Source organism: Anomalospiza imberbis, chromosome 3 (assembly GCF_031753505.1).
Source record: "Anomalospiza imberbis isolate Cuckoo-Finch-1a 21T00152 chromosome 3, ASM3175350v1, whole genome shotgun sequence".
NCBI classification, from domain to species: Eukaryota; Metazoa; Chordata; class Aves; order Passeriformes; family Viduidae; genus Anomalospiza; species Anomalospiza imberbis.
The window spans coordinates 92,051,386-92,061,629 of NC_089683.1; the positions used below are offsets into that span (position 1 = coordinate 92,051,386).

Below are 10,244 nucleotides of genomic sequence, written 5' to 3' on the forward strand. Positions count from 1 at the left end.
AGCAAGGCGGAACACCTGGAAGGGAGATGCCTTTGGTCTGTTCCTGTGTCACAGGCAAGCCTGCCCACCTTGGGGTCAGGACAGCTGCTTGTGCCTGGTCACCCTAGTGACAAGCACTCCCTGCAGGCTGAGCACACGAGCAATCCTCAGGGAACCCACAGGGGCTGCTAAGGCAGAGGGAGAAAGGGTTTGCCACAACACTGGCTCTCTCTTAGTCGCTTTATGAGAAGATGCCATATTATTTCTCCAGGCATCGTGAGCCGATCATAATATCCTCATACATCAACTTCAAAATAAGCACTTCTATTCCCACCAATGTCACTTCGGTTAAATTTTTCAGTATAATTTAAAGTTAATTACATCTCCCAGAGGACTGCTATGACAAGCTGCTGCTGCTGGTGCTATCACAAATCCCTGGAGGCGTCTCTTTACCCCCAAATGATCCCAAGCCCTCGCAACTGAAGCTAAAGCTTCAATAAAGCTCTGTTAATTCACATCAGGCACAAGTCAGCCTTCTTTCTGGAGACCACACACTCGAGAAGGATACTGCAGCATCTTCATGTAGGTCTGTATTGCCTGGAGCCACTCTGGGATTGACATGGAGAGCTTGTAGTTTGGCACTGGCGGCACTGAGGGCTGGACACAAGAAAAAAATATAAAGAGGTTAGACAGCCACAGCTCCCCGCAGAGCAGATAAGTGATTTACTGAGCAGTGGCACGTGCTCAGTGCAACACAACGCGGCAGCACAGATGGCTCAAGCCCCACGTGAACTCAAGCATCAGGCAAAGTCATCCTGCTGACCACAGGGGCTGCCCCAGCAGCAGAGCCAGCCCTTCCCTGCACAGAGAGGCCGTGGCAGGCTGATCATCAGAGCCACCAGCATCCCCCAGATACCACCCTATGCAGGCAGGCAGTCCAGCACAGAAAGCCTATGCTTCCCATTCCCCTCCAGCACAGGGCAGTTTGGATGAGCTGAGTCCCAGTACTGACTTTGCTGTTCTCCCTCCCCCAGGAAGCCATTTCAATTCTAATTTCTGGCCTCCTTTACCAGAGGAGAAAGATAAAAGGAGACAAGGATCCTAGGCTGCATAATTTCCCATCTGCCATATGTCTGCAGCATGCTTGCTGGGGAGGGAGAGCACAGCACCTAGAAGACCACCTGGGACCCAAATATTGAATGACATTAAGACACTTAAAGATATAAACTGGCAACATAATAGGATTTTTCCAAAATCTCATAAGACATCTGCTTGTGCCTAAGCATTTCAAGAAGGCAGGCCCTCAATCCACCTTTAATCCCCACAGTTATTTGGCTCCTGAGCCTGCAGCCATGCAGGAAAGCAGCACAGCCTTGTCCCAAGTCCACTTATTTCAGGGGTGAGGCTGCAAAGTATGGGGTCAGCAGATATTAAAGTGGGCAGCATGGCTAAAAAGAAGTTAGCACAATTCTCACACAGTGGACGAAGCAGTTTATTTGAATATTAATACCAATTCAAATTCAGGAACCAGCAATTTGGGCAGCTGTGACAAGCTGCAAAGAAAAGCATCTGTGGGAACATATTGTCATAACCATAGTTTAAAGCTCATAATGTGACATATCACTGTCCTTAATACACTTCAAGTCAGCAATTACTGATAAGAACAGCCAGTTCAGGTGGTATGGGGCCATCTCTGGCACAAAGACTTTCCTCTCCAGTTCCCACCTCTGTTAAGACTGCACTTGCTTTCAGAGAGTGAGCAGTGGTAATCCCAAGGCAACAAAATAGAATTTACTATATGCAGCAAGTTACTACAGTGAAACAGTAAATACACCTTGGAGAAGTGGGGGGAAACACCAAACCAGAGACTCCCACACTACTGGCACACAGAAACATACTGTAAGTGGCAAGCAGATGGCAAGGCTTCCAGCTCGCCCCCGCCATCCCAGTGCTCCATGCCAGCACACATGGGCTTTCTCCTCTCACCAGTGGGAGTTATGAACAAGACTCATTAGTGCTTCTTAATCACGGTTTTCATGCCTAAGCTCTTCATTAGTGGCATTTTCTTGGTTCCACAGGTTGCTTTCTCACCCAGCCCCTTCGAGCTGGATGAATTATTCACCTGTCCCTTCCAGCAGAAAAGCAGATCTGGACTCCACACACCTGATAAGATTCAAGTTTCAGAAGCAGCAAGGAGCTGACAAAGGGAATTATGGCAGGGCTGCCACACCTTCCTGGGGTGGCCATTTCTGCTCCAATATACTCAGCCCTTTGCTTCAAAGATACAGAAGCTCTAGGTGCATGCATTGCACTTACACAACACACGGAGGCAATGAGAGCCCCAGCCAGTGAGACGCCTGGCTGCTGCAGAGGTGGGGATTTCATCCTTTTCCCAGCCCTCACCCTGCTGTGGGACCCAGGACAGCATCCCATGGGGATAGCACCAGTGTGAACGGCCACAGCCCTTCCTGAAACCCACAGTGGCCACCCTCACCAGAGGGGACAGGTTCACTCTCCAAGTGAGGTGCTCCCCATCTCCAAGGTAGGTGATCACATTATCCAAGGAGGATGATCATGTCGGATACCAGAGCATAGCCCAGAAAAGAGAGCCAGGGTTTTCCCACTGGCTAGAACATATTCCAGTTACCTTACCAGGCCTGCTGGGCCAAGAGACCCAAGCCCCTCCAGATCCCAGGCAAGAAGGGAGGAGCATCCATAAGCCTGAGCCCACACAGGGCAGCACTGCTCTCCTCTCTCCAGTGCAGGGCAGGCAGTACACACACCATGCTGCCAGCCAGGCCAGGCAGGGGGGAGCCACACACCACTCCCACTCCTTTCCCTCCCTGATTCCTGCCCCAGCTGCAGGAGGACTGATCCTGGGCACCCACCCAGCATGAAGCAGAAGCCAGGGCTGCACAACACAAGTGAAGTACAGCTTTGTTGTGATTGAGGATGCAGCCCTCCAGCTCCTGGTATACATCCACAGCAGCAAGGAACAGGCAAGAGGTCATGGATGGCAAGAGGAAATGCAGACACAGCACTACAGACCATGAATTTGTAAAGCAAGTGAAATTCAGAGACAAGTCAGATGAAAAGCCTTGACCTTTTATCAGTCTTTCCAAGGAACAGCAGCTTCAGACAGTGGAGCTGCTGCAGTGCAAGACCACGTGGCAGAGCTAGAGACTCATCCCATGGCTGGAAATGCTGTAGTCTCACTTCACCACTGACATCCAGTGTGAAACTCATTTTGGCCGATTCCACTGTCTCATTTAATGACCAGAAAGTCATTTTCTACCATCTTCCCCTGCAAGCACTCTGTTACTCAGCATGGATGAAGCTGACAGGCAAGAGTCCTCAAAGCTGCTGAGAGGTTTAATTTATTACAATCTCCAAGTACCTCTAAGATCACAGAACAGGTAAAGGATTGCACAGCCCTTCCAGACTGTGAGCCTGCACTATTCCCAGAGCTCAAGCAAACAGTCAGAGGGGGGATCCCACAGGTTCCAAAACTGCCCTTGCAGACAAGCCAGCTTTTTGCAAGGACTCTGCGCTTCCCAAGAGAGACGCAGCCCTGCACCTCCGCAGTTTGCATTTGTTCCAGTAAGGGCAACCTCACAGACACAGTCAGAAGCTACTTACCACCCTGAGTGTATGACTGCTGAGACTAATGCCAAGATGATTAGAGCAATCAAGTGGAGCTTCTTGGAGAGGGGATGAAAACTCTCTCCCATCACCAGGGATTAAGAACAGATCTCATGCAGAAATGGAGCAGTTGCACATGCCGCTCACTCAGCCTGAACCAACTAGCAATGCAAACAGATTAAAATCATCTTTTCACAGGCACAAGTTTCCCTCATCACTCCCAAACAACAGTACCTGGTCTTTTGCAGGGTGACACATACAAGTCTCCACTCACATTCCTACTCTGACCCAGAAATCACCATCACAACTTTGGTAATCCACTACCACTTTGTGGCAAAAAAACCCAGCTCCTAACCTTCATTTGCTCACCTGAGCTGTGTTGGCCCTAATAAGGACCAGGTAGCTCTCAAACTACTCTCTGACCCCAGAAGTCCCACACTTAGCCAGCAAGAGTTACTTAGTCACAGAGGGCACCAGGTCGTCCAGCCCCTGAAGAAACTAATCACTGTAACAGGCATTTTACCTCTGGGCAGTACTGGAGGAGTACAATTCCTACAGCACTGGGCACTGACCAACATCATCAAATGATTTAGCCAGGTAGATTTCAAAACATTTTTATTCTGCCCAGCTTACACACATGCTACAGAGAGTCAGCCCAGAGCTGTGGCACTGAGGAAGAAGCCATGGGCAATGCTCTCAGGGACATTCCCACAGGAATACAGTGTGCAGCCACTGGCATGTCTCTCACCAGATGCTTTCTCAGTCACAGTGTCACAGTAGAAGTTACATGCTCTGGAGCTGGGAAGTAAAGGATGAAAGTCAAGTCTAGCGCATGCTTTGCCATCTCTTAATACTAAATGGGCTTGCAGGCCATCTAGACTGGCATAAGCTGGTCAGGCTGCTGGAACAAGAAGTTCTGCCCAGTCCCTGCCCCTTCATTTCCACCTCAAGTGCTTGTGTAAGTACAAGATGAACCACACCAAGGAACCACAAACTCAGCATAACCTGATTATTCTTTAGTTGGATATACTTCCCCATCCAAACAAAGGCTGGTTCCAGCACAAGGAGAGCAGAGTGGAGAGAGATCGTCTTTTTGCATCTGCACTGGACTGAACATTGCAGAAGAGAGATGAAAGGCCTTTTCAGCCCGCAGCTTATTTGACAAGCACCTTCGCAATACAGCCTTATACAATAAGATTTTGACTTCCCTGTGCACAGAATCTCCTCTCTGCTCCAAGAAAAGAACAGGCATATGGTTCATATCAGTATCACTGACAGCTTGGACCATGACAACAGCAGCCCAACCATCTCACCCCAGCACGCAGAGGGGTATGAACCAACCCAGACTTCAGCGGTCAGCTCACATTAATGCTGCTTGATGTGAGGAGTGAATCAAGCTCAAAGTCTGCCAAAGCAGAGAGTGTTAAAGACATTGTGATCAGTAATGCAGCAGTGTCGAGAAGCCTTGGAACAACAGCAGACATCAACATTTTATTTGCTGTCTGGAGGAAAAAGACTTGGGTGAGGCAAAGCTATTTGGGGCTTGCACTGAGGAACGTACCAGACAAAAGCATTTGGAATCTTTCCACATACTGGAAAAGAAATGTCTGAGTTTTAAATCCCTTGTTACGTTTGAGGAGCAACGCTGTGTTTAAGGAAACGCCTGTTTCCAAAAGGAAAAGAAAAATCTGCTTTAAATTGCACGAAGTGCTTCACTCAGTCACTGAAGATTTCTTTTAACTCTTGTTTTCTGCTTTTTTCTCCCCAAGCTAAAAGGAGCAATTTTCTTCTTGCTTGTTCCCCAGGACATCCACTGCAGCTCCTAAGCACCCCGCAGCCCCCGTACCCCGTTCTGGGCGCTTTCGGACAGCAGATGCCCCATCCTTCTCCCCGGTGCCCCGAGAGCATCCTCCGGGCTGCGCTGTCACACCCTCCCACCCGGCCCCGGAGCCTCCCCGGCCGCTCGACGCGCACAGAACGCGGCAGCCGCCGGACCGCCGACCTCGGGCTCGGTGTCACCCGCTCCTCCCGCACGAGGAGACACACGGCGGCTTCGCCTTACCCGAGCCAGGCGGGCGGCGCTCCGGATGGCCGCCGCCACGGCACCGCCGTCGGGGTGCACCCGCTCCACGTGGCCCCACATCCGCTCCCAGGTCTGCCCGTCCATGGGGAAGCCGCTCTTGTTCACCAGGAAGAGCGAGCCGCCGTCCCGCTGCTGCTCCTGCTCCTCCTCCTCCGAGCCCCCGCCGCTCCCGCCGCCGCCGCCCGCCGCCCGCGGCTGGGCGCTCCGCGACCGGCCGCCCTCCTTGGCGGCCGCCGCACGCCGGCTGCTCCCGCGGCCGCCGCCGCCGCCCGCCGCGCCCGTCATGGCCCCGCGGCCATGCCCGAGCCCGGGACCGCTGCCGGGATGTGCCCCGCGGCCTCGCCGCCGCCCGGCCGCTCTTTATGTATATCTGTGTGTGTGTGCCTGTGACGGGCGTGCGGAGGAGGCTGGGCGGGGGCGGTCCCTCGCTAGCGACGCCGGCCCGCTCGCTCCGGGCGCCCCGTCCCGACCCCGGCCCTGGCCGCGGCCGCGCAGGGGGCGCGCCCCGCGCCGCGCGCCATGCCGCGCGTTACCGCGCGACCGCCCGCCCGCCCGCCCGCGACGCGCCCCCATTGGCCGCCGCAACAAAGAGGGGCGGGGCCAGCGGGGCGGGGCGGGCCGCCACTGGCGGAGCCGCCGCCGGGCGGCGCCCCCTGCCGGACAGCTCGGGACACCGCAACCGGGCGGCGCAGTCCGAGCGCTTTCGCCCGCAGCCGAACCGAACCGAGCCGAGCCGAGCCGAGCCGAACCGTGCCAGGCCGAGCCCAGCCCGGCCCAGCTGAACCCAGCAGAGCCGAGCCCGGCCCCTCCGAGCCGAGGTGATCCCCCCAAGCCGAACCCAGCCCAGTCCAGCCCGCGCCGAGCTGTGCGTCCCGGTGCCCACTGCGTGATGGACGCCGGAGGATGGAAGTCCTCCTCGGAGAGAGCCGGGCTGTTCCGTTCTTCCCAGAGCTGGAAGATCCCCTGTCAAGCGCTCAACGGTGCGGTGGTGGCAGCGAGATCCCGGCCTGAAGGCAAAGCGCTGCCGAAGAGAGGCACCAGGCGCTTGTGAGGGCGGGCAGAGGAGCGCCCCAGGCCCGGGCAGAGACCGCCCCGGCGGTGCTGCCCGCTCCAGCGCCCGCTGTGCTGACGGCTATGGCCACGCTCGGACAGGAGTTTTCAGCTTTTCATACCAAGCACAACAGTGTCAGTAATGCATCTCCTAGAGCTGTGAGTGACCCCCCATCAGATACAAATAGTCTGAAAAACGTTGCTCCCGTCCTCTGCTAATGCGCTCAGATATTGCTGCCGCTCTGATCTCCCCTGCTCCCAGACAGGAATAAATTTCTGCGGTGCCCTAATCAGGTTCCCGAAGGCTCTCAGGAGCCAGGAGTGTATGTTGAGTTGCTAATCACTCTCCACAGGAGCCGATGTCTCTGTGAGTCCTTCCAGTAAATCCTCCCTGCTGTCCCCTGGCCACATGCTATGCCAGAATCTCATCAGGGGGTTTAACAGAAGGGAGGACAGAGAAAAGCTGTTCCATCAGCTAAAGCAAATCAAGGGCTTCAGCTTACATGGCTTGCCCAGTGTCAGCTTTCAACCCAAGAGACTTTGGTGTAGGAAACCCTCCGAGCTGAATGTGGGGGCTCTGTGTGTAAATGGCAACACAATCTGGGGTAAAGGGGTAAAGGTCAGAGTGGATTTAGAGCTTCTGTGAAGTCTTCACTGTCCCCACTGTGTCTGCATATCCCTAATCATCAATTAAATGCTGCAGTTGGAGGGAAAATGTGCCTCCATGCTGGGCAGAGACGACACACATACACACACCCTGGTGGGCTTGGAAGCAGGATCCCAGGGGAAGCACAGTCTCTCCTGGAGCACAGATGATGCTGAACATCAGCAAGATATGAGAGCACCAAGATGAGTTCCCAATGGGAGATGATGAAACAGAGAACCAGAGATGCTGCAGATGGCTGCAGACACAGAGGAGAGGACTCTCAAGGAGCCAAGGGAGGCTTAGGCAAGGCAGTGCAAGGAAAGGAAGGCCAAGAAAGTCTGTGAGTTCACTGGAGCAGAGCCAGGGGAAAGCCTGAAAATCATTCAGAGCTGGATCTTAGAACTAATGGGACAATGCAGGTGGTGGCATCCACATGTGAGCAGCTGAGGGGCACACAGCATGTGACAGAGCCTGGAGTGCTAGAATTACACAGCAGAATGTCATCCTCAAGGATGCTGATACACAAGCTGGCAGTCACATATATCCCAGAGCCTTGTTCCCTGTTGGAATAGGCAACCATGCTGAGGCTGTCACAGCCTTGCTCAGTGCTGCTTCACTGCGTAGAGCAGCCAGGAACCTTCAGATTGTGTTTTCCTACACCCACCCACCTCTTAGCCTGGAAGGGTGAAGATTAGAGTGATGCTATGTGCTTTGCAGTTCAAAGCCTGCTGCATCCACCATGTCAGGGCATGCTCCATGCCAGAGGGAAGGACTCTCTCTAGCCAGACAGGTAAGGGGCATAGCAAGGTTTGGACAGCACAGCTCTGCTCATAGCAGTCTGCAGCATTCAGACCACTTCCAATCAGGACTGAAAGAAAGAAGATTCTTACCAGCTCCTCCCTGATGCTCAGGTGGAAGAGTGACAAGTTGAACTCCCAGTGGTCAGTCAGTGTGTCCAAGGCCAGCTGTGGGCTGGACAGGCAGGGCAGAAGTTAGCTGAGGTCCTGGAGCTAAAGGCAACTTTGAAGCAACAGCTTAAGGGAATAAAAGTAGACTCCCTAAGTCCCTATGACTAAGGGAAAGTCTTAATAACCCTCTCACCAGCTACAAATTAAGTGTAAAAATAGAGTAATGCTGCTTTGGATTAGCCAATGCTCTCCCTGGTATTAGTTATGAACAGATATTGAAGATGAGTAAAAGCAGGATGAGATATGCATCGTGCCCCCAGTATCTAATGGTTTTCACCTCATAGGGCCACCTAATGTTGATACTGTGACTGCTGGCAGAGCTGCTTTCCTCCCTGCCCTGTTTGCAGGTCTTCCTCTCATACCAGGTTCCTGCCCAGCCTCTGTCCCATTGTGCCAGACCTGTTTGACTTTGAAATTCAGTCACTTTGGATGGATGTACCTTTCCAAAGCTAGCTCTGAACAAGACCTCCATCTACAGTCTTACTCCTAGTGCAGAGCTCATTGCTACCACAGCTGCTTTCTGGGTCAAATGAACTAATTTGATCATAGAATCAGCATGTAAGAGGGTTTTAACCATCATTATTTCCAATTGCAGACTCATTTAAATGCAGCATTCAAAAGGCCCTGCAGTGCAATTACACAACCAAGTGCAGGAAACTTAATAGCTCTTAATTTGCACCATGGCAGCAAGGTGATATCAGCATTGGCACTTTTTCCAAGTAGACTTTTTCTCCAAAGTGCTACCTCCACCCCCCCACAAGGAGTCCCATTATCCTCTTCCTCTGAGAGCATCCTCTTGAAAACCGCAATGAATTCAGCCCAGCCACAGAGCAAACCCTTACTGCCCTGTGATATTGAGCAGCGGAAGTGCATTCATGTATTTATTTGGACTTGTCTGGGAAAACACTTCCTCTATTACCCATTGTTTCCAAACAGCCCTTCTTATGCAAGGAGCCAGCAGGAGAAGGCTTTCCTGGGCAGCAGCTCCAGCCTGACCTGGCCTCAGAAGAGGGAGCTGCAGCCAGGCTGGTGTCATTTGCTGTCTCATGGCCTGCAAGATCTCATGCTCCTGTTTTGCTGCTTGGAAATTCGGTGGTTTTCTGCTCTGCAGATCTTTTGCCAGCACATCTCCAGTCTTTTCTAAGACCTTTGTAAGGCCTCGTCCAGACTCTGCTATCAACAAACCTTGTTACATGAAAATACTTCTCACTGTGAACAGGAATGCCACTCTGTGCTACCAGGGCCACAAAGGGGACTACAAACCCAAAAGTGAAACAAGACAGCAGCAGCACTGCAGCAAAAGATGGGCTAGTCAGCAGATTGCCCTTGCCCCTGCCCTGCCTGGCCAGCCCTGGCTCTGCAACCTTGGACCCCTCCAAGCAAGACCATGTGGCAATTCCCCGGGTCCCAGTCCACAGCAGCACCCTTCTCAGAGCCACAGCCGCACCACAGAGCTGGCCCTGGTGCATTGGCTTTGATGCCTCTGCAGGCAGGCAGAGGGGAACCGCTCCAGCAGCCCAGCCAGCAGCGCCAGGAGACACATTTTATTCCAACCCTCCTAGGGAGAGATGAAGTTTTCTTTTCTGCAAGAAGGGAGATTCCTCTTTCCTTCCATCAGGTGGCAACAGGACAGATCTGGACCTGGGTTGTTTCCCAGGTTAGTAAAGTGGACACTAATGTTGTACAAGTATCAGGTACAGGTGGAGCAGGAAATGTGCCCACTTCTTCCAGCTGGCAGCACTCAGTGCAAAAAAAAAAAAAAAAGCCTGGGTACCTTCCCAGTGAGAGGAAAGCTGACGTCTTTACAATTTCATGGGTGAAGGTGTGGGTGTTAACATCTTTGAAATGGGGCTTAATGTCCCTACTAACTCTGGGC

The 10,244-nt window shown here is 52.9% G+C and overlaps 1 protein-coding gene across 1 annotated transcript in view; it reads right to left on the reverse strand.

Annotated features, from left to right (window-relative positions):
- The window catches only part of VASH2 (vasohibin 2), a 34,298-nt gene extending 28,075 nt beyond the window's left edge, over positions 1 to 6,223 (reverse strand). Inside the window, exons 1-2 of the mRNA XM_068185719.1 lie at positions 5,684 to 6,223; positions 548 to 636 (exon numbers count right to left, since the gene is read on the reverse strand). Coding sequence (XP_068041820.1) covers positions 548 to 636; positions 5,684 to 5,989 — 395 coding nt within the window. The 5' untranslated portion in view covers positions 5,990 to 6,223. The remainder of the gene's footprint in view (positions 1 to 547; positions 637 to 5,683) is intronic.
- Positions 6,224 to 10,244: the final 4,021 nt, after the last annotated feature.